This window comes from Talpa occidentalis, unplaced genomic scaffold (genome assembly GCF_014898055.3).
Source record: "Talpa occidentalis isolate TD23 unplaced genomic scaffold, MPIMG_talOcc4v2.1 talOcc4.5, whole genome shotgun sequence".
Taxonomy (NCBI): Eukaryota; Metazoa; Chordata; class Mammalia; order Eulipotyphla; family Talpidae; genus Talpa; species Talpa occidentalis.
This window is the reverse complement of record NW_023604861.1, coordinates 114671085-114696016: the sequence shown is the minus strand read 5'-3', so window position 1 is coordinate 114696016 and position 24932 is coordinate 114671085. Positions and strand designations below refer to the sequence as shown.

At 41.0% G+C, this 24932-nt stretch overlaps 1 protein-coding gene and 1 long non-coding RNA gene across 8 annotated transcripts in view; one reads left to right on the top strand and one right to left on the bottom strand.

Moving 5' to 3' along the window:
- The window catches only part of EML4 (EMAP like 4), a 129814-nt gene extending 121203 nt beyond the window's left edge, over positions 1-8611 (top strand). For all 7 annotated transcript variants that reach the window (XM_054701168.1, XM_054701167.1, XM_054701166.1 and 4 more), the window contains 4 exons: positions 2674-2761; positions 3275-3373; positions 6456-6586; positions 7610-8611. In XM_054701168.1, coding sequence (XP_054557143.1) covers positions 2674-2761; positions 3275-3373; positions 6456-6586; positions 7610-8083 — 792 coding nt within the window. In that variant the 3' untranslated portion in view covers positions 8084-8611. The remainder of the gene's footprint in view (positions 1-2673; positions 2762-3274; positions 3374-6455; positions 6587-7609) is intronic.
- On the bottom strand, positions 6899-24015 carry LOC129146834 (uncharacterized). Its single transcript, XR_008554102.1, has 3 exons — positions 23696-24015; positions 14678-14813; positions 6899-8290 (listed from the first exon to the last, which is right to left on the bottom strand). It is a non-coding gene; the product is annotated as an uncharacterized LOC129146834 (long non-coding RNA).
- Between the last annotated feature and the right edge of the window lie 917 nt (positions 24016-24932).

Here is a 24932-nt window from a genome sequence, read left to right as displayed (position 1 = left end):
CCAGAGGACAGAACATGAGCTGCCTCCAGTCAGCACTTCCTTTTAGGCCAAATAGTACATGGGAAACCAAAGTATAATCTGAAGGTGACAAGCTTGGTGCCTACACCAACAGTATGCCAATAGCTACTGCTGAAGCTGATCTTAGATGGTTCCTCTGTCCTAGGTACTAGGTGGGCACTAGTTATTTCAAAGATCACTCGATGTGAGTTTTGAGTATTGTCAAGTTTCGTAGTTTTGTTCCTTAAGTACAATATGTTTCTTAATCTCAGCTTTTCATGTACTAATTTGAAAATAAACAGAAAAGGTCCATGATTACTTATCAATTCCTTTACTTAAAAGTCCACTTTAAAATTTTTTTCTGCCCATCTTTGGTGTACTCAGTTTGATCCAGATTTATCTGACCTAGGTTAGAACTCTTGCTCCATCAATTCTTTGTTATGTGACTTCAGGAAAGGTAACCTCTCTTTGCCTCCTGAATGTCTTGACCTTCTAAGTAGACATCCTCATTAAGATTGCTTTGAGATTAAAGGTGGGGATACTATATATAAAGTACTTAAATATAATGCCCTATACATAGAAAGTACTCAGTAAAAGTCAGGTTTTATTAGCAGCAGCACCAGCATTATTTTCAGTAACTGGATTGTACCTAGGAGTGTTTTCCAGCATTTAACATATGTCTGTTAAAATTCAAAAACATTTTTCTAATTATGGACATTGTATATTTTCCTTGAAAGATTTTAAGTGTTCTATTTGTAATGGGATCACAATTGTTATTCTGTACTTGACTGCCAATAAGCCTTTCTGTTTTGTACCTGAATGGCAATAAGCCTTTCTGTTTGATTCACATTATTGTGTACCTTTTGACATTGCTATGCAAGATCTTAGCCCAGGAAATATATTTAAGTTGCAGTGATATACTAAAAGCATTAAAAGTATATTAGGATAGGTAAGAAGTGTGAGAAAACGTGGTTTTTGAAGATACACATCAAAAAGAAGAGGAAAAAACTTTTTAACTGTCTACCCAGAAATCTCCAAAAAAAACCATAAAGCCAATACAACAAGCAATAGGATTCAGTATTACTATAAAAGGAATTATACTGCAGTGCCTGGTGACTTAAACAAATGAGAGAGATGGTGACTCAGGATCCTTCTTTTTTTCTATTCCATCATTTTCAGTAAGATGCTGCTAAAACACCAGTATCACATCCTAGTTCCAGGAAGAATGTATAAGAGCAAGGTGGGCGGCGGGGGGGGGAGAGGTAGCATTCTTCCTTAAAGTCAATTCTCTTATTCTTGGAAGTCCCACTTATGACTTTTGCCACACCTAGATGCAAAAGAGGTTAGGAAATACAGTATTTTAGCTGAGTACTTAACAAAAGGGGAGGATGTGGATTGGATAGGCAAGAGTAGTCCATTCTGCAGTTACTAAAGATCAGCTTTCCCTCAAACCAGCAAAAACATCAAAATGTGATGAGGGTGAGGGGTTCTATTTGCAATAGCAGTAAAAGCTATAAATGCTTTGAGAATAAACCTAGCAAGAAAAGCACAGCAGCTTTGGGGATGCATTGCCGATAGACATAAACTGGAAAAATAGAGACATGTTTCTGGATGAAAAGATTTGACAAGAATATCTCTTCTCTCTACTTTATTCTCTAAATTTGATGTAGTCTGAAATTTTCCACACATCACAGAACTATCACAGTTGGCTGGGGATAGACAGACTAATGAAACAGAAATGAGTGTCCAGAAACAGATCTGTTTATATAGGAATTTACCAGTCGATAAGAGGTATGTCAGATGGTAGAGAAAAAGATGGACTCTTGTCTTCCTATGTTATCCAACATGGCAGCTACTAGCCACAATGTCTTGTTTATGAAGTTAAATAAATTTGTTTCCTGGGAGCACAAAGTGCCACATGTCAACTACTCAGAAGCCAGAGATGGCTAGTTCCTGCTACGTTGGACTGCAAACAGACATTTTCATCACTACAGAAAGTTCAGGACAGCACTACTTTAGATTATATTGGGTCCAGTTGTTCTGAAGAAATGCAGTTTGGGTGACTTTTCCCCTGGAACCTTCTTTGGAGATAGGTTTCTGGGAGAACTCCATATAACAGTGTATTTATAGATGTTCCTCAGTCTCTGGGGTGCACCATGGATATTCAAAGAGCAGGCCAGAAAAAAAGACTAGAATCAATGCTTCATTCTCAAAAATGGAACCACTCCAATAGGGACGCCAGTGACTTGAAATAGACCGGAGGGCGAGGTGGCTTTTGACGTGGCCACTAGGACACAGACTATCTTTCTTGGACTGCTCTAGCATGGGTATTAAGTGCTTGTTGTTGATATCTGGATAAAAAGGCCAGTAGGATACTCCCAAGTTCCAAGTGCTTAATGTTTCCACTCTGCTGAGTTCCATTAGATCCAACGTCTGCCAGAACTCTTAAGCTGTCACTGATAGCTTCATAAAACTTCATCTTTGGTTCCCAACAAAAGATTTTTTAAAAAAACTTAAGATTTCCATGGCCCTGTTCAGTTCTAGAGGTATTGATATTGCTGTCTACACTTTAGGAATTCCAGATGAATGAAAACTGAAAAAAACAGTACTGGCTATTAAACTATTATCCATTCAGAACTCTAAATGCTCTCTAACATCTGAACTCTTATTTCCTAGGGACATTCCAGTTATATCACACACCTTGACTGGTCTCCAGACAACACGTATATAATGTCTAACTCAGGAGACTATGAGATATTGTACTGTAAGTATGAGTGATAACTTAGGGTCTGGACATGTCTGTCAGGGCAATAATGAGCAGACTATGCAGTTTAAATTGTGGGAGAATGCATGCTGGCCTCTCTAGCTTGGCAGACCATGTGTTACTCTGAGCTGTCAAAGCAACAAGAATCTCAAATGTGGTTCAGTTCTCCAAGAAAGTAATGAATTCATTTAAGTGTGTGGACATGTAAATTACTCGGTGAGATTGATGTTGCTGTGAATGCTTTTGTATTTAGCAATTTTTCCTGGAGGCAGAAAGCAGTATACTGGACGGGCATTTATGCTTTTTAAGGAAAAAACTTCAATGGGAAACAATTTGTAGTTCTATACACCCTGTTAAAGTAAACATTTTCTTTTCCTTTTTAAATGTGTCTTGATGTTTTTCAGTGTATGGATTATAAATACAAGTAAACGTGGCTAGTTTGAATCAAGATGCACTTTCAAATACATTTGTACACAAGCACTATGATTATACTTCCTGTTTCTAAATTTAAAGGGAACATTCCAAGTGGCTGCAAACTAATCAGGAATCGATCAGAGTGTAAGGACATCGATTGGACAACATATACCTGTGTACTAGGCTTTCAGGTCTTCGGTAAGTACATGATACCTCATGGGGAAAGATAGTTTTGGGGGTCCTTATATATATATTTACTTGTTTAAATTGCTAAATGAAAAATCATCTGTGTTGTTTAGTGTCATCACTATTAATGCCAGATTCCGGGAAATTAAATGCCTTAAAGATTGAACTAATACAAGATTTGATCTCTGTAGAATCTAACAAACTTTTGGTCTTCAATATCTATGAAAAACAATTTAAGGAAAGGAATTTACAGATTAGTCCAAACTCTTCCCATATTTTCCCTCCAAGTGAAAACATAAGTTTTTAAATTTGTAAAGGTATTTTTAAAATAGCAACTTTAGTCAGATAACATTCATAGACCATATAATTTACCTACTTGCCTGTAGTTCTGTGGCTTTAGTATATTCATAGTTGTGCAACCATCATTGCTATTCAGTTTTAGAACATTTTTATTACCCCAAAAGAAACCCTCTACCCATTAGCCGCCATTCCCCATTCCACATCATTTGCTAATCTAGTTTCTCTAATGATTTGACTATTCTAGATAGTTCATATAAATAGACTCATATAATATGTGATCATACAATATGTGACTGGCTTCTTCACTTAGCATGTTTTCAAGGTTCATCCTTACTATGGCATCTATTGATACTTCCATTTTTTTCCCCTGAAACACTCCCCATTGTGTGAAAAAATACACACACACACACAAACACACATAAACACATACCACATTTTATTTACCCACTCATCTGTTGATAGACCTTGGATTCTTTCCAACTTTTAAGCTATTATAAGTAATGCTGCTATGAACACTCGAGTACATGTTTTACTATAGACATATTTTCATTTCTCTTAGGTATATATACTTAGAATGGAATTACAGGGTCAAATGGTAGCTCGTTTATTCTTTTGAGGAACTTCCATATTGTTTTCCAAAGTGGCAGTACCACTTTTATTCAAGTAGTGTATGAGTGTTCAGTTTCCCCACATCTTTGTCAACACTTGTCCGCTCGTACTGTTTTACATGTGGATATCCTGTTGTCCAAGCCCCATTTGTTGAAATATAAAGGCATTTTTAGTAGATATTACTTAAAAGTTGGGAACCATTCCTAATCGAAAATCTAGAACTGTCTCCTCTGTGAGTTTCCCAATCTGTATTATATCCTTCTGAAAAGGTCACAAGATAAATGTAACAGTTAAAATAGTAAAGTCTTACATGTAAAAAATTAAAAAGATGTTCTACTCAGTGATTACAATATTGGATGTGGCTATGGCACCAAAGCAATACCCAAAATATTAATACTGTTGGGTTTTTTTAAAAAGATTTATTTATGCATGCATACAAGAACTGGGGTGCAGGCCAGAGGTGTCGGGGGTGAGAGGACTCACCAGAAACAGAGTGGGGAGCAGAACAGGCGCATCTACTGAAATACACTGCTGAGGGGAGCAGTGGGCAAGACAGGAGAGGTCTGCTGCGCCATGTGGGTAGCTCCCTGGCCGGGGATTGAACTCAGGCTGCAGTGGCTGCAGATAGCTTCGTAGTACTGAGACAACCCCTTGCTCCACCAGAGAGGCCCTAATACAGTTGTTTTAATAATGTACCTCTGCTGTCTGAAAGTGGGACTTTCTCCTCCAGCCTAATTATAGATGTGAACATTCCTTTATGCTGTGTATGTTAGAAAAATAATCTATAATATGTACTTACTGTAAACAACACTGTAGAGATGGAGAAAAATACTTGGCTAGGAAGAAATGCGAAACAGAATGACCGTCCCCAATCATTACTCTGGGTAAAACTGAAGCAGAGGCTCTTCAGAGAAACTGAATGGCCAATAACTGTTTAACTTACCTAGTTATTTTAATGTACTAGTATTTATGTATTAAGAGATATCAGTTAAGAAATGTTTTAACTTGTTTTAGCAAATTTACCGAGAACATTGTTCTTTTGAGTAGAACTGAGCCATAGAAGGTGAGCATCTCGACCCCTTTATTCTATAATTTTAATCTAGTCTAATAAAGGTTTGTGCTAATTATGTTGCGCATGATCTTCAGTGACTTTTAATGACTCAGAATAATTAATTTTGCTATGTCTTATATTTTGGGGCATAAATGATAGTCGTAGAAAAAGTCAGTAAGAAAGCATGGTAGAATAGTGGATGGCCTTATACATTTCCAGTAAGAAAGAATTTTTTAAGATTTATTTATGCAGGGCCTCCCCGGTGGCGCAGCGGTTGAGCGCTGGGTTGCGAAGCTGCCCGCGGCCTCTGCAGCACCGGTTCGATCCCCGGCTGCTCCCCGGCCACCGGAGGAGGGTCCCACATGGCGCGCAGACCTCTCCTGCTGCCCGCTGCTCCCCTCAGGAGTGTACTTCGGTCCTTCTGCCTGTTCTGCTCCCCGGTCTGGCTCTGGTGAATTCTCTCACCCTCCCGCGCTTCTGACTGTACCCAGTGCTTGTATAAATAAATAAATAAATAAAAATCTTAAAAAAAAAAAAAAAGATTTATTTATGCATACAAGAACTGGGGTACAGGCCAGATGTGTGGGAGGGTGAAAGGATTCACCAGAGAGAGCATGGGAAACAGAACAAGCAGATCTACTGAAATACATTGCTGAGGGGAGCAGCGGGCGAATCAGGAGAGGTCTGCTATGCCATATGGGTCACCTCGCTGGCTGGGAATCGAACTCGTGCTGCAGTGGCTGAGGATTGCTTCATAGGTTGCATCTCAACCCCTTGTGCCGCCAGGGAGGCCCCAGTAAGAAAGAATGTTAATGGGAAGTCTCCTTTAATGTTAATGTGAGTCAAGCTAAAACTCAATTTATTAGCACCACCTGCTGGAGACTATTGAGTACTTTTGAGTCTAAATTTTCTATCTTGAAGTTCTTGCAGTTTAATTTTATTATTGTTAGATTTTGTATAAAACGCCACTTGAGTGAATGAAGTGTTGACCCACTAAGACATTTGCAAAGGAAACAAGCTAAGAGTTTGAACACAGATGAAAATAAGATTCTAAAATCAAATAAAACACAATGTAGCATCACAGTTATGTTTTTTCAGCCTGATTTTTCTGCACCCTTATTTTCCATAACAAAGGTGTATGGCCAGAAGGATCCGACGGCACTGACATCAACGCACTGGTGCGATCCCACAATAGAAAGGTGATAGCTGTTGCTGATGACTTTTGCAAAGTTCATTTGTTTCAGTATCCCTGCTCCAAAGCAAAGGTAAAATCAATTTAATAGACATTTTAATAAAACCTCTTTTGTTTGCAGATAATTTTGTCAATGGTGAAAATATATATATTAATTAAATATATATATTTTTTAAATTTCTTTATACAAGCACTGGGTACAGTCAGAAGCACGGGAGGGTGAGAGAATTCACCAGAGCCAGAGTGGGGAGCAGAGCAGGCAGAAGGACCGAAGTACACTGCTGAGGGGAGCAGCGGGCAGCAGGAGAGGTCTGTGCGCCAGGTGGGACCCTCCTCCGGTGGCCGGGGAGCAGCCGGGGATCGAACCGGCGCTGCAGAGGCTGCAGGCAGCTTCACAGCCCAGCGCTCAACCGCTGCACCACCGGGGAGGCCCACTGGTGAAAAAATATTTACAGTTACTAATTAGCTGTCCATGGTACAGGACAGCTCGGGAATGGTACTAGAATGTGCAGAAGCAGCACAGGACCCTCTCGGACCCTCTCTTAGCATCCCAGCAGGAATCACACCTGTCTTTTCCTTCCTCTTTCAGCCTAAGGGAAAAATATAGAGGGCAGTTACTGTATTCATATTGTTCGGTTTTTTTATTTTGATTTTTTTGGGCAATTTTAAATTTCTCATAAACTTTAAAATATAAACATACAAAACATACTAAAATATGACCAGCATTATAAAACTCAGGGAACTTTTTTCTAAATCCTCTATAATCCTGCCAACCTAGTAAGTTCTCTCTCTGTCATTTCAATAGAAGCTGCTAGGTTCTGACAAGTATACAAAACAGAAGACAGAAAAACAACTTTTAGTTGTTTTTTAAACATAGTCTAAAAAAGTATAAGAATCCAATTACTCTTGTTTTGTTTCTCCCAACAATAGACATTAAAAGGAAATTGCTACTAGCTTAATTCCTCAGATTTGATGACTTTGGCTTTGATTTGAATTACCTGTTTCATATGCTGATTTACCTGCCTTACCTGGTCACCTCCATTGCTGTAAGCTGGCATGTAAAGTTTAATTTTCCTATCTGATTTATTTGCGATAGGCTCCCAGTCACAAATACAGTGCCCACAGCAGCCACGTCACCAATGTCAGCTTTACTCATAATGACAGTCACCTGATTTCAACCGGTGGAAAAGACATGAGCATCATTCAGTGGAAACTTGTGGAGAAGTTATCTTTGCCTCAAAATGAGGTGGTAGCAGATACTACTCTAACCAAAGTCCCCATCTCTTCCACTGAAAGTGTCATGCAATCTGATACTCCCACACCACCTCCTTCCCAGTCCTTAAATGAGACAGTTGAAGAAGAAAGTAGAATAAGCAATTCTCCCACACTTCTGGAAAATAGCCTGGAACAGACTGTGGAACCCAGCGAAGAACACAGCGAAGAGCAAAGTGAAGGAGGCAGTGAAGACCTCGGTGAGCCTATTTATGAAGAACGAGCCAATGAAGTGAGCGAGGAGCAGAATGAAGCAGCTCTTACTGAAGATGAGCAAGAACCTTCACACCTATCCTAACTCCAGGACTTCAGTGCAGCTGTCTTTATCCTTCATCTGCAGGTGATCTTAGGACAGCGTTCAGATAACAGGCCGGGAAGTGATGGAGGATCAACATTGATTGACATTTTGGTTTCCATGTGATCTGTTGTCTTCAACAGGCTTATCTGCAGTCTCCATGCAGCCAACCTAAAGGTTCAGTTTGGTGTGAGCTGAAAATTAACCAAACTTAACAGTAGGAAAAAACAAACATTAATTATGTCTCAGAAATTACTGTATATGTAAGTGGTATAATGTAAATACTGGAAACAAAAACAGCAGTTGTATTGATTTAAAATAGACCCCTTGTTATCTGAACATGTTTTCTTCAGGAACAACCAGAGGCATCACAAACACTGTTACTCATCTACTGGCTCAGACTGTGCTACATTTTTTTTCCCTGATGCAGTAAAAAGAAATCAGGGGGAAAAAATTCTCTTACTGAGATATCCTTTCACCCCAAGTATCTGGTGGAAATTTTTTAATTAAGAAAAATTTCAGTATTGCCAACCACAATGGTGTTGCCTTCTTGAATAAAATGCCGTTTTCTTACACTACCAGTAGATGTCCAGATGTGCTTGTTAGTCTACTATATCGGTGCTGCCTTTCTTAAGTCATAATGAGGAACAGTTCCTTCATTTCATCTAAGAACGCAATGGTTTGTTAAAGAGCTTTTAATGTATATTAAATCACTGATACTCAGAAATAATTGATTCCTCCAAGGATTCCTTTACTGGCCTAAACATTTTCAAATGTTTGGTATTCAAGTGAATGGAAGAAAAAAAAAACCACATGCCTATAAAACTAAACTGTAAGAATCACTTGGCTAATTTTAGCTTAGCCTTCTAATTTGTCCCTTTGATAAGAGAAATATAAATACAGTAAGTTTAAATGATAGAACTGGTGCTTGAAATTTATTGGTTTAGTTGTAATTTTTATACAGATTAATTATATTGAGGGATAAGATACTCAACAAATTGCAAATTCTTTTTTATAAAGTGTGAATAACAGTCACAGTAATTTTTTATAAATTGCATACTTAACAGACTTGCTACATACAGTACTTTTTTGCTGGTAGAGTTGTTATAAGCCTTGCAATTCTAATGTGGCTATCCTCTGCTGTTTTGGTAATGCATGTGTTATTATGCATTGGATAGTTTTTTTTTAAAAAGTTTTGTCAAACAACTGTTTTTTCTTATGTATTTCCTACTATAAAATAATTACTGACAAATATGCATTTCCTATACTTGTTTATACTTTGATTATAAAAAAAAAACTTTGTTTTGAATTTATTTTTTAACTTGCTGCATTGTTTTGATATTTTTTTCTTTGGTTGGATTATGTTTAGAAACTTTGGATGAGTTCAGAAGTCTTAAGTATGCAAGTGTTTACGTGATTGTGCCATTCCAAAGTGCATCAGAACTGTCATTCCCTTCTAGTATCTTCTCAGGAGTAATACAAATCAGGTATTTCATCATCATTTGGTAATTTACAAACTCCAGTGAACTCCCAAGAACATGTTTATATTCACATACTGTATGTAAGGGTGGGGGTGCGTGTGAAGCAATGAGTGTGGACGTCCTGTGTTTGTGTGTATCTATGTAAGACATACGCCACATTGAAAATACTCAGTGTATATCTCTACGTGTATAGATATATGTTCGTGTATATCTTTCTTTTTGTTTACAACTGTTTAAAAAAAAAAAACCTCAATGTAGTTCTCTTCAAGAGAAGAGAGATAGATTCCAAGCAACCCATCTTTTTTTCAATATGTTCTGTACATAGTTAGTGGAGAGCATGAGTGTCAGGCACATATATTTGCCTATTAGCAACCATGATTAAATTATCAGGTCAGCATGTGCTGTTCCTGTGAAGAAAAATACTATGAGATGAACAAGAAGTTCTAGGAGAATAAAGAGCATTTCCTTAAGTACCTGGGAAATACAGCTCTCCATTATAAGCAGGGAGTTTACTTGGGGACATCAGTTACCTTGGGGGTTGCTGTATACAGTGAGATTTTTTTATCGTGATACTCTTGGGTGGTAGTTTCCAAAGACACTACTAATACGCAGAAAGCGTTCCAGCTCTCTCTTGCTGGCAACTACTGTTTAATGGTCAATTAAATCTGTGATAATGGTTGAAAGTGGGTGGGAATATAAATTTGTAGATGTTTTTAGAAAAACTTGTGAATGAAAATGAATCCAAGTGTTTCATGTGAAGATGTTGAGCCATTTCTTTTATGCATTCCTGTCTCTTGGCAGAAAATATTGAAGATTAAAAATAATCAAAATGTCTCACTGGTCTCTGTGTTGTGATTCTTTCTTCATTATACTACTAGTTTCCATCATCAAGGACAGAAATCACAAGGGCATTTTTAATCGATTGTTGTTACTGTAGTTACCATTCTGAGTAACAAATTCATATCCTTAGAGGAAATTACTTCTGATTAATGCTTCCATTTAATAAGGGCAGAGCTTCATTTTAATTTATTCCATGTCTCTATTTTCTCTAGTATTTTAACACTTGGTGATCCTGGTTACCTGCCTGACCCAACTCCACTGCCTGTCACTGCTCCCTAATGTTAGTTCCGATAAAGTTCTTGCGTTCAGTGGCACACTACCTTCCCGGTTTCTCCACCTTTTCCATGTTGCTCAGTGACACACATCTTATGTGCACAACTCTGAACTGGTTGGTGCAAATTTTTCTTTATGAATTAAGATCAAGAATATTCCATTCTATATTCTCCAGTTTTGCAACCATGGAAATGATGAGCTTTCATTATTAATCCTCTTTGGTGACTGAATATACATAGGTCTCAGCCACTCACGTGTACTTACCTGGGAGAGGCTGTCCTGGGGGAGGAGGTCCTCCACCAGTTCTAGACAGAGCGGCTGATGGCACCAGAACACACAAACTAAGTAATGTGATTTTTCTTAATGAAAAAGCTCTACAAAAGGAACTTTTTCAGGGGGAAATAGTGAAGAATTCGATTTTGGACACATTGAGGTATTGGCGTAACTTCTAGAATAAATTAGGTTTCCAGCTAAAAACTAAAGTGTAAGAACAAAAACACGTTTTTAGAACAAAGAAAACAGGCTGTCAGGCAGATCTGTCAGAAGAGCTACCACAGCACCTGTGCAGCCCGACTCCTTTAGCCGTGTAAGGAATGGTCCCCTAAGCAAGGAGATGTTGGGGAGATAGAGTCACTACCTGTGTTCATTTACCTAAGTAATGGTTATGTCAGAATTCCATGTTTTATAACTTAAAAGCTTGCACTTCTTCCATGTACATGAGAAAGACATTTCTTTAGAAACAGGAAGGAAAGGACAGGGTAAAGACTGAGAGAGTTTGAAAGGATGGAAGGGAAACAGGACAGCTCGTGTCGGTGTCAGTGGAGTGAGGTCACTGCACGTCTATGTGACCTTCACAGAAATCAAGCTCTGCCAAAGAAGCCTTTGTCTAAAATGCCCAGGGCTGGAATCTTTAAGGCCCACAAAAAGGTCTCCAGGCATTTCTCAAAAAAAAAATTAAATGTGACCCCTTTTGTAAGGGGGCAGCTCCTGATTTTACTGGGGCACAAGTAATATTACATACCTTTTAGAGCTAATCCATTAATCTTGAAACCTGAAGTTTTGCTCTACCCTCATTAATAGATCCCCCAAACTAATAACAGTACAAAACACAACAAAGCAAAACGGACAATTAGAAATCAGAAACATCCTGCAGGGGGGCGAGGAGGAGGGAGAGGGATCAGAGGGAGGGAGGGAGGAGCACAGGGGACTGAGATGATGGTGCACAGGTGCCTTGGGGAAGGAAACTATGGGGACTACACCTGAGGGGGTGGGGGGAAGCAAATATTGTTTAAAAATGAACAGTGAGGGCCTCCCCGGTGGCGCAGCGGTTGAGCGCTGGCTTGCAAAGCTGCCCGCAGCCTCTGCAGCATCAGTTCGATCCCCAGCCACCAGGCGAGGGTCCCACATGGCGCGCAGACCTCTCCTGTAGCCCCACTGCTCCCCTCAGCAGTGTACCTCGTCACTCTGCCTGTTCTGCTCCCCGCTCTGGTGAATTCTCTCACCCTCCCGCGCCTCTGACTATACCCAGTGGCTTGTATAAAATAAATAAATCTCTAAAAAAAAAAAAGAAAGAACAGTGATGTAAATTAAAAAATTAATAAAAAATAAACTTTTAATAATGAAAAAAATAGATCCTCTAACACTGATAAAGAAGACAAAACTTCCCAACCAAGGGAATAAAAAGAAGCCCTAGTAGGAAAATGAAGGAAAGTCTCATTGTCCCTGAAAGTGTTAGCCTATTTCATTTCTGTATTCATCAGTGATGTCCTCAGGAAACCATAGTTTACTGAATACTTTTTTTTTTTTTTAATTTACCAAACATCTGGCAGAACTTAAGAGTACCACTTCTATATTTCAAAGGACAAAACCTGAAATGGGCAATAGTAAAACCTAAATGTTCAGTGGTTAAAATATGGCACAGACCCGTAACTGAATGCTTCACTTAATAAAACACTTAAGTGCTTAATTCATTCAAGCCTTTCAATGATCCTAAATCCTACTAGCTCCATTATACCCCTAAACAAGTTCCTTTTGTGGAGCTTTTTCATTAAGAGCCCCATTGTAATCAAAAAAGATAAACTCATGCAATTTGCAGCAACATGGATGGCGCTGGAAGGGATCATGCTCAGCGAAATAAGCCAAAAAGAAAAAGAAAAATACCGGATGGTCTCACTCATAGCAGGAATCTAGAAAACTTAAATAAGGGACCAGGAGAAAGACTAACTATAATAAAGTAAAAAGCAAAATCAACAAGCAACTATAAACCAGACACTATGGTGGGGAGGAGGGAGTAGGATCAAAACAAGGGGGGTAGGACTTGTATGGGGACTATAACCAAGATAATAATCCATACATTGTACAAAAATGAAAAATGATGTAAAAAATATATAAAAGAAAAAAAATTATATTCAAACAGGAAAAAAAAAGCTGCATTGTTTAGTGAATCTGTTCTGGTGCCCATCAGCTACTCTGGCTAGACCTGACAAGTAAGTACGTGTGAAGATATATATCAAAGATGAGTAAGGTAATAAAAGCCCCACCATTTCCATGTTGGCAAAACAGGAATGTATGGAATATTCTTGATCTAATTCTTCATTAAAAAAAAAAAGTAGGGCCTCCCCAGTGGCGCAGCGGGTTGAGCACAGCACTGTAAAGCTGTCGCAGCCTCTGCAGTGCGGGTTCGATTCCCGGCCAGCCAGGGACACTCCCACATGGTGTGGCGGACTTCTCCTGTTGTGCTGGCTGCTCCCCTCAGCAGTGTATTTTGGTCATCTGCCTGTTCTGCTCCCCTCTCTGTCTCTGGTAAATCCTCTCACCTTCCTGCGCCTCTGGCCTCCACCCCAGCTCTTATTTATTTATAAAAATAAATCTTAAAAAAAAAAAAAAAAAAAGTAACAGATGAGGAAACTAAGTGGCCAAGCCCAGATTTGAAGCCAGGTCCTCGTGCCTCCAGAGTCCCTGTGGTCAGTCACCATGCTCTGGGGCCAGTGCACGCTAGAAGATACCTACTGTGGGAAAGCTAAGTGACTTTTTTTTTTAAAGATTTATTTATTTATTTATTTTTAAAGATTTATTTATACAAGCACTGGGTACAGTCAGAAGCACCGGAGGGTGAGAGAGTCCACCAGAGCCAGAGCAGGGAACAGAACAGGCAGAGTGACGAAATACACTACTGAGGGGAGCAGCAGGTGTGGCAGGAGAGGTCTGTCATGCCATGTGGGACCCTCACTGGCGGCCAGGGTCAACCCCTGCGCCACCAGGGGAGGCCCAGCTAAGTGACTATTAATCAGGATGAATGAAAACTTCTGGTAGGAAGGATTTAATTCAGATTAAGGAAAAACTACAGAAAGTGATTAGCTTGGGGAGAGGAGGAACTATCACAAGGGGAAGGGACTCTGCTATCATCCCTTCAGCCAGCAAAAGAGGTCCGTGTCTGCTCAGGCACCTGCTACCAGCAGCTGCCTGCTCTTCCTGCTTTCCTTAGCCATAGGCACATGGGTCCTCAGTCCTCTACGGTTCAATTTAAACCAATTCGTGGGGAGATGCTGCTCCCTTATTTTGCCACCTTTGGACAATTTCTGTTTCACCAAGATAGAAGCATGGTAGGTTCTTTCTGTCATTGGCCAAGGGCTTTCTCCACTTTGTCCTCATTTTCCATCCCACACAAACCTTGGCAAGTCAGAGGTTCTGCGAGCCCCATGCTCAGCCACAGGACTCTGATCTTCCATCTCCTTTTCCTCAGCAATGTGAACACAATATCCTGAAAACAGACTTTCCTATGGAGCCATCCACTGACAGCAACGAATATACATTGTAGCTGATGCGGATGGGTAAACATTTCAGTGGGATCACACAAAATTGGCTCCAGAGGCAGATTTCAACTCCTGCCAGTTTACTTTTACCATATCTCACTAAAGGAACTGAAAACAAAGGGGGTAGTAGGAAAAAAATAGCTTCAGGGAGGAAAAAAATAACATTCTAATAAAAAGCAAAGTTCTCATACCTGATCATCCCATTTCATCCTTGTTCACATAGCCACCAGCCAGAGTACATCCTGGGAAAGGTCACAGGGCACACTGGAGCCCACCTCTGCACAGTGATGCCCATTTAGCCACTACTGGTTGGACTGACTTGAAAACCTGTTGGAATCAGGGAATCAGAAGCTGACATTCTCTTACCATGTTAACTGCAGAACTCAATTTCAATTACTGTAAATCAGATGTCCAGATAAGGCAGATGGTTCTAAAGATTTCAGTCTGCAGTTTCTACAATAAAATGACTTGTCATGCCAACACCTTCAAAATGGTAGCCAGTTGGAATACTGGGGAGTTTGCGTGGACTAGGATCCAGAGAAGTCGTCCATTCACCTGACACGTTACAAACTTGCCTCCTGCAAGGAGCCCTGCAGGGCTGCACAGGAGCCAAATAATGGGAAAGTCTCAGCCCCGGCTCCTATGAAGCATATATCTAGGTTTGTAAAGACAAGCTGTGCATAGGTTAGAATTGGTATATAGCAATGACAGGTTCCCTTAAAATTAGGTAATTCTGACTACATTACTATACATGAAACATGAAAAGTAAATATTCTGAAGAATCTTGGATTGGTCATCTGTTGAAATCACCTATCCACTGCCTAAATTTTATAATAGGTAGTCCACAAAGTGAAATTTTGATAGCTAAAAAATAAAATAGAACTCATAAAATGAAACATTACTTAATAAAAAGGGATGAACATGCAAACTTGGAAACTCAAGGATATGCATTAGGTAGTGAAAAAAGTCAATCTTGAAAATTTACTATTCTATAATATTCTTGAATTGACAGAACTTCTAGTGAATAGATTACCAGAGGATCAGGACAGAGGGGAGCTATCACTATGAAGAGGTAGCAAAAAGGGGTTTCTTTGTGATGCACAGTTGGAATCTTGATTGTGATGGTGCTTATGTGAATCTACACATGGGACTAAATGGCATAAAACTACAGGAGCGCATGTGCTCACACACACAAAACTGGTGGAAACAAAGTACGTTTCTATCTGGATTATCACATTGTACCACAGTCAATTCCCTGGTCTTAACAGGATCGTACATTACATACGATTTCCCACTAGGGGACGCGAAAGAAATGTTCACCCGGCTATGTATGACTCACTATGAGTTTATAATTATTTCAAAATAAAAAGTTTTAAAAATAATAATGATGTAGAAACATTACCTTCCCTTTATGCTTCTGAAATCAATGTAAAGAAAATGGGGCTTAATGCAAAAAAAATTTTAGTAGTTTCTGTCCTCGTGAGCTTGAGGCCCTGTACCTACAGCTCAAATAACACTGCTGATTGTGAGCCCGGTGCTCTGCGGCCACTCCAGCGATGGCTCTGCTCTGCGAGGTCTGGCAGAACCCCTAGCTCTAAGGGGGTATGAAGGAACCTCAGGCAAGAGAGGGGTGTTGGTCAGAGGTGTGATGGTAAAGTTCAGTCTCTGGGGTGGCAGGGGCAGGAGACAGCCCAGGAGCACTGAGAGCTGAGTTGTCGGCTCACATGGCTGAGGCAGCTGGTACACCACCAGCGATGATGGGAGGGAGCCTTCGGGTGGCTCCCCCTTTGCTGGGGCATTCTGTACCCCTCATCCCTCCTACTTGACTCTTACTGGTTTCCCTTCTGACTGATGTGACTACTAGTGCCGACTCCCTTTTTCTTGGAAACCCTCTCCTGAAGCCAGCACCACCCTCCATCCCGCACCCCTTCCCTCGGGTGCTTGGGCTGAATCATTTTCCCTCATTCAGAATTAATAAAACAAGGGGAAAAAAATCTCCTTTTTAGCAGGCCCTCATGAAATTGCTACAGAAGTGAGATTAGGTGATCAGGCTTTTTTCCCTTGAGCGTACAGCCCCCAGCTTCATCAGCAAAATCCATTTCCATGTGGCTGACTGCGGCCCATGAATATCTCATCACCAGAATCATTAGCAGGAATGTTTGCCAGTCTCTGACATTTCCATTTAGAAGATGAATTAATTCTGCACTGAGCCAAGCATCCCCTCTCTCTTGAAAGAATGTGTTAGGACTCTGCCCACACAGGACCCAGGAGCAGTGAGATCCAAGCAACCCCTTTCCTGTCGTGATGGGCCAAGCCTTCCCTGGGACAAGTGAGGAATCCAACATAAAAAACGAAGTACAGCAATGAAAATGGCATTTTTCCTCATCGGAGCAGGTAAATTTAGGCACTGTCTGTACTGTCAGGAGGCCACACTCCCCTGGTCACACGTGGAAAGAAAAGCATAAGGGCTTTGCCCACCAGAACCCTCTGATACCCCTGGAGGGAGGTCCTGAGAGCACCTGAGCTCTGCTGCTGCCTGCTCTAGGCCTGGCACTCAGGGAGCAGAGAAGGGATTAGTTGTCCGGCCTCGGATGTGGGAAGTCTGTCCCCTCCAGATGACTGACTGAGGCCTCCAACACAATAAACAGTGTTTGCACTGGAAGCAAAGAGCAGTGAGCAGATTGTCAGGAAAGCCTGCAGATGGCTCCATTAATAAAGCTGCCATTCACAGCCGCCAAAGCTGAAGTGGTTTCTATGGGAAACCCACACATTAAAATAGAAGGAAGTTCTTTTAAATTAAATTACAGTTAATTACATTTTTTATTAAACATTATCAACTTTAAACACAGGGATTTGTTGGGAGGGCACTCAGGAAACCACAGACACAGCCATACGCACCGCTGGGGGTGGTGGACAAAGCACGAGAGATTTCTCAGGAATGCCCTTGACCGGGAAATCTTTGCTCCCCTGTTCTGAGTCAATGTCAGGGTCTGTTCTATGCCACTCACTGGACAGCTCAAGGAACACCCACTACTGAACGCGGGAAGACAAGCAGTGCAGCCCAAGAACACAGCCCATAGCCTTGCCACTCCGAGCAGCCAGTGTGGGGGCGACCTCGGGGCCTGGGTGATGTTGGTCATCATCCCTTTTCCTGAAAACCTGATCCTCTCCTGGTACCACTGGCTCCAGGTTTCTTTCCTCCCTGTCCTCTCTCCTGGCTCTCCTTCCTTCCTGCCATCCTTACTTCTGGAGAATAGAATATATTACCCCACAATACGCCGTGTTGCCATATTGATTATTTTGAGTTATAGGTACTTGAAAAACAGCAAATGCTGGGAAAGGCCTTCTCTGAACTCCTGTATCTACCTAAAGACAGAGCCTCCAAAAGGAACTATGACAACCTCGTTGCCCCAGGAGTTTCATCCACCAGGGAAGATGGACTCAGGAGGGGAGCCGAGTCCACACCACAGCCAGACGAGCTCGGTCACAAACTAGAGATGAGAGGATTCCCCTCTCATCTACTCTTCCCAGGACCCGCTGGTCTTTCCTAAAAATCTAATTCTCCTCTAGGAGGTTAGGGTTAGGGTTAGGGTCTTCTCCACGCCCCATTCCCCGTTAACACATTTAAACACACCGCTAAGTTCCAAGCCGCACAGGGAGGAAGTCATTTCCCCCCGGGTATCATCTATGTACACAGGAGGTATTTTTTTTCTTTCATTTTTTTCATTTTTCTCGAGGAATATTTGTTAATAACCTTCTGCTCTTTCTCTCATGTGGCTTTTATGATGGGGTCTCAGCTAAGAACTCAGAGTGTGGAGGAGAAAATATTTTCTCCCCTACTTTTCCATTCTTCTTCTTTTCTTTACTCTCATCACACTGTTAGGAGATCTGTGTCTGTACACGCACAGGCGCACATACCCAGATGAGCTCCACGAAGGCCCCCAAGTGTCCCCAACATAATTTTGGGCCCCAAGAAATTCAAATAAGGGTTTGGTCATCACCAATGAACACTGTCCACACCTGGAGCTGAAGAACATAGATCTCTCTTCCCCTCCTCCTGAGTTCTGGGGGCCTGGAATGGCCTACACCTTGGGAACTCCAGGTTGACTCAGAAATTCTTTGTAATGTATTACATCCACATCAATCAAGAAAATTCAAGAAGTATACACAAACAACTAAGACCTGCAGCAGGTACACAGTGCTGTGTCCTAGTCCTCCCCAACTGCACCAGCTGTGACCACTGGACAGGAGCCTGGCAGTGCGGCTTTCACAGGAGACTGAGGCTGCATACAGGTCCAGTCGAGGACTCCGATGCATCCTGGCAGGAGCAAGACCACACACACCAAGGCCTAAAGGCTCAAGGTAAGCTAAGTCAAGGTATGGTAAAGAGCAGAAAAGGCAGGCACTCCTCTCCAGACTCACAAGGCAAGACCACACCTCATCTCAGCTCCCTGAGACTTCCCCAAGATCTGCCTGAGGAGGCCTGGGCTTGGCAGGCTACCTTAACTCTTCCTTAACTTTACCCCAAGGCTAAACCTCCATCCAACCACAGTAGTAACTACTTACCCCAGCCCTCCCGCTGCAGCAGTGGCCTACTTCCTCTGACAATTCTTTCTGAAGCTCAATTGACAGGATCTGACTAGGGAAGGATAGGCAGACACACAAAGTTATAAACCAATTTCCAAATGACCGCTGTTCAAGAGGACATAATTCCAGAGGCGAAAGGAAACAGACACCAAGGATAAAGGCTCTTCTGTGTGACTCTATGTTAATTAGAATGACAACTAATTGAAAGCAATTTAAAGTTGGTTCATGAAAGGTTAATGGAATTCATGTTTTGGAGATGCCAAATGCAACACAGACTTAGCCAGAAACACAAATCTAACCTTTATTCTCTTTAATTATTCGGTCAGAATAATTTCCTGGGAGCAGGTTTAGTCTCTGGATGGCTTTAATTAAACACCACTGAACTTTAAAGTTGACATCGACTCATCTAGCTGCAACTCAATTTTCAAATTAATCTGCTGTCTAACATGAAGGTTTTGTGGCCTAAGCAGGGGAGTTATGGGGGAGGGGAAGAAGAGCTTAGAGACTGACAGTTGTTATCCATTCTGGAAGATCTTACATCTTTCCCCCTCCCTCCCTCTCCAGAGGCAAGGCACTTCCACAACTCGAGCCAGGGCCTCCCTGAGGAGAGGTGGACTCTTAACAACCAAGCAGCAACTTCCTTGGCTCCTCCCAGTTCCTTGACCCTCTCGACAACTTAAGCCAAAGCTGGTACAGCTGAACCTTGAGGTGGGCCCTGGCTCAGGCACCTCCACTCTATTCTCTCCCAACTACTCTCTTCCCACTTCTCTTCGGAGTGCTGACATGTGTGAAGGGCACTGCCAGGGCTTTCCTACGTGACTACGGACCTTCAAGAATCTCTGCTATTTCTGAGCCTATTTCCTGGCACTTCACCCAGGGCCCAGGGCCTCTCCTTTACTGTCTTTGGAAACTTTTTAACTATACCAAATACTTTTCGCAATGAGTTTCTACTTCTTTCTAAACTTCTTCCTGCTTAAAGGTAACGCACCACTTCTTACAGCCTGGGGGCAGCCACTTCAACCCACAATCATCAAAATGTGACATTTGGAGTTGGCAACTATTCCAATCTGATTAGGACAAGCTGGGTGGCATGAAGCATGTGCTCCTCTCATCAGAGTCACTGGCCAGGAGGGCCTATTTCAGAAGCACGTCCTGAAGTGCAGCCATGTGACCATGACCAAGCTCGGCACCGAGGGTAAGGTCAGGGCAAGAGAAGGCGTGATGTCCCAGGAGGGCTATGCAAGACCTCAAGGAAAAATTATTATCTAAAGAACACTATTCCCAGCCACTCTGCTTGCCCCATTTCCATGAGTATTTTGCAGCAGCACCCTTGGAAATCAGATCTAACACACTCCGGACCCTGAGCAAGCAGCATCTGGTCTAAATCCACCCATCCTGCAGTAACACAGCACCCCATCACCTACAGCCACATGAAGGTCAGGATTCCCGATTTAAGCCTATGTAAGTAACAGCCGCTGGCAGCAGGAGACTGCGATAACCACTCCACCTCCTCCTACCTCAGGAGATGGCTGCATCACCCCAATTGCACTACTTGTGCAATGAGAACAAGGGTCAGCTGATGCTACCCTCAACCACGAGGTAGCCAACCCACTACGTCAAGTGCTATGTGTTCCTCACAACTGAAGCCATAGCCCAGCTTCCCCCACCAGCACCAGCTAAATGTTACCCAAAAATAGCCTACCAAATAGGAATGTGCTAATTTTGGATAGCAGGGGAAAACTGTACAGACAATTATTAAAACTGAGCAACATGTATTCCTAATAGACAGAAGGACCTGGTTCATATTTCCACAAGTGAAACTTGCTTACTGTTAAAGAGTTTCAGCACCAATTCCATTCTTATTTTTTGTTTTTATAAATCTTAACCCCTGAGAAAGCTCACTTTTATAAATAGAAGGGTTTATAAGTTTTGTTAGCAGCACCATCTCAGAATGCTCTGATTAGAATGGGTGAGGACTTGTCTGTCTTCACAGAATAGGAAAAAATCATAAGAGATCCCTCGAACCAGATATATTCCCAGGCATCTCATTTTTAGGACGTGTAACAGAAGCTGAGGACTTAAAAGTTGATTCCCTTAAAACTATCCTTGCCTGAGTACCCCATGGAGTCTTCCTGCTCCCAGGGATATGTAAGCCCACATCATGGCTGTAAAGACTTGTATGTGGCATGGTCTATCCACATGCCTGGAAGAGGCAAAGAAAGTCAAGGTCCCTCTGACAACATCTCATCCAGACAGCACTGACAAAGGGCATGGGCCCCTTCTGAGTAAACCAACCAACCTGGCAAAGGTTCAAAGCAACATGCTTAGGAGGAATAATCCTAACAGAATACAATGAAAGGTTCAAAGTCATCAGTTAAGACCCAAGAACGGGACAATCTATGCTTTTTAACATCTGTCCCCAAATAGTTCACTGGTCCAGTGAGAAACACCTAACCCAAAATGGTTCAATGATTCTTTCTCCAGGATTTTGGAGCTGGTTTCCAATGTTCAGACAACTATTTCCTACCATGCATACTGATAAATGGAGATAGCTGATCTGCGGAAAGAAAATTCAACAGCTGCATGGCCACTTTGGTCCCAAAGGTGATCCTTACAAGACCCAGCTCCACTCAGGATCTGGAAAATCCCCCTTCCTGCATTAACTGGTTTTACTGAATTTCTTGACTTGCACTCAGGTTTGACTCAGACAGAAGTGAACAGAGACTGTTCCTGAGGAAGTCAGCCTAAAGGACAAATGCATTTACAGCATTATCAAAAAATATCTCGACCTAAGTGGACCAAAGTACATGCACAGATAATTCACCGAAAAAAGGAAATCTAACTTACCTTGAAAATGAAAAGATCAAAAAACTGTAATAATTTTTTTTGTTTTTTTTTGTTTGTTTGGTTTTTGTGGGACCCTCGCCAGCAGCTGGGGAACAAACCGGCGCTGCAGAGACTGTGGGCAGCCTTGCAGCCCAGTGCTCAACCGCTGCGCCACCAGGGGAGGCCCTAAAAATAAGTTTTAAATAAGATAAACAACATCACTAATTACAAAAAGAGGTAATTTAAATCAAAGATATTCTACCATTTATTAGATTGGCAAAGATGAAAATGAGGACAATGCATTCTCCTGGCACAGGGAGGAGGAACAGGCACCCTCATCAAGGCTAAATAGGAAGGTACCTCAGCACCATCTGTTTTAGTGAGGACTCGCTACTGAAATTGAAAACACACATTCCTCTTTGCTTTGTAAGTTTCACTTCTAGAAACTATCCTATCAAACATCCAACAATATGTAAAAATGACATGGAAAGATGATTTATACATTAAAGGAGTGTGAAAACAAAAAATTTAAGACTAAATATCCAAAAAAAGACTAGTTAAATTACGGTGTAGTCACAAAATGGGATATGATGCAGAAAAATGAGGCAGAGAACAATCTTCAAACTATGAGCAGTAGGACTGCATCTATATACACATACACACACACACACACACACATACACGCACACACATATATGTATATATTTATGTTATAGATATAAATGTTTTTCCTATATATATATATATATGATCATATCTGTCCATCTATCTCTGAGTACTATACACATGAGAGTTAGGGGAGATCACTGGGAGGGGGTAAAAACATAGTAAACCTAGAAAACAAGTGTGTCGAAGTAAAGAGATGCTCAAAGACTGACAGGACAAGTCAGTAAGACAGAGAAGACAAATTTGAGCTGAATTTTAACATCAGAATGAATGAAAGTAAGAAATGGTTATCACACTGAGAAGTTTACACTACAACTTTTTAAAGGGGCAAGTATTCATTTTCACAGAAAATGTCAACAGTGTAGAAGTAATGATAGACTAGAAAATCACTTTTTCACAACTACTTTAGTAATAAATGATTCAAAGAATTCCCATTCTCAAATATCACCCCACAGATTATTTCTTAGGTAGAAGGGGAAAAAGTATCTTTACTAGGGAGAAATGTAGCAAACATCTTAATTGTCTAACTTCTAATCAATAATGGGGCAAACTGATATCAAGTACCAATAACATCATATAAATAGGATGTCACATCATATATGAAGAATTCCCAAGAAAAATGTGTAACCTAGATCCAAACATAAGGAGATGAGACAAATGAAAGTTGAAGAATGTTCTGCAATACATTAGCCTGAACTCTTCCAATAGGCCATCATGAAGCACATTAGGGACCACTGTGGATAAAAGGTGACTAAAGGGGCATAACACCTAAATGCAATATGCAATCCTTAGAGGACTCTGAACCCAAAATAAAAACCTGCTCAACTACAACTGCTCATGGAAATGTACAACTGATTTGGAAATAGTCTGAAAGTTCTTTAAAAAGTTAAATACAGAGTTACCAAATGAACCAGCAATTCTACTCACAGGTATATATCCATGAGAAATGAAAATATGCCCACAAAAATTTGCACGCCAACGTTCATAGAAGCATTATTCATAACAGCCAAAAAGTGGAAATAACCCAGTATTCTATCAATTGGTAAGTGGGTAAAAAAAAATGCAGTCTGTCCATGCAATGGAATATTATTTGGCCATAAAAAGGAAGTAAAATAAGTATTGATACGTACTACATAGAAGAACCTTGAAATCGGAGGTTACAGAAAAGTCAGTCACAAAGATCATATATTGTATAGTTATATTTATGTGAAATCTCTAGAAAAGATAAATCTGTAGAGACAAAAAATAGATTAGCTGCTGCCCAGGGCTAAGAGAAGGGGAATGACTTCTAATGGGGATAGGATATCCTCTTAGGGTGATGAAAATACTTATAAATTGATTGTGGCAATCAATGGCTACACAACTCTGAATATAATAAAAGTCAGTAAATTGTACTTTAAGTAGGTGATGTATATGGCTTATGAGTTATATCCTAAAAAGCTATTGTTTTTAAAAAAATACAACTATAGGGCCTCCCCAGTGGCGCAGCGGTTGAGCGCTGGGTTGCGAAGCGGCCCGCAGCCTCTGCGGCGCCGGTTCGATCCCCGGCTGCTCCCCGGCCACAGGAAGAGGGTCCCACATGGCGCGCAGACCTCTCCTGCCGCCCGCTGCTCCCCTCAGCAGTGTGTTTCGGTCCTTCTGCCTGCTCTGCTCCCTGCTCTGGCTCTGGTGAATTCTCTCACCCTCCTGCGCTTCTGACTGTACCCAGTGCATGTGTAAACAAAACAAACAAACAAATAAATAAATAAAAACATGCCTCTGTTTAAAAAAAAAAAAAAAAAATACAACTATAAAGGATGTATTATTAGGCTACCTGAGAAAATTTAAATATAGATTACAGGTTTCTCCTGAACATGGAAAGGTTAGGGGCACGAATGCCCACCCCCCCAGTAGAAAATCCACGAATAACTTCTGACTCCCCCAAACTTAACTAAGCCTGCTGTCACCCAGAAACCTTACCAATAACATAACCAGTCAATTAACACATCTTTTGCTTATTATATGTATCATACAGTTTCCTTACAACACAAAAGTAAGCTAAAGAAAATCGTAAGAGGAAAAAACAGTACTATAAATGACAAAATAGATTATCATCTACATACATTTTATACATCCATGACATACCTTTTCTTTAATTTTTTTTTCAATATTTCTAGGTTAAGTGGTTTGGAAAAAAGTTAACTTATGTAAAATCAGACCCTTGCAGTTCAAACCCATGTTGTTCAAGGGTCAACTGTAATATAATAAGTAGTCGTATTACCATCAGTGTAAAGACTGAATCCTTGTTATGAAAGAAAATATTCTTAGAAGATACTGGCTAAAGTATTTATGGCTGAATTACAGTAATTCCATTGCTTAACCTTAAAT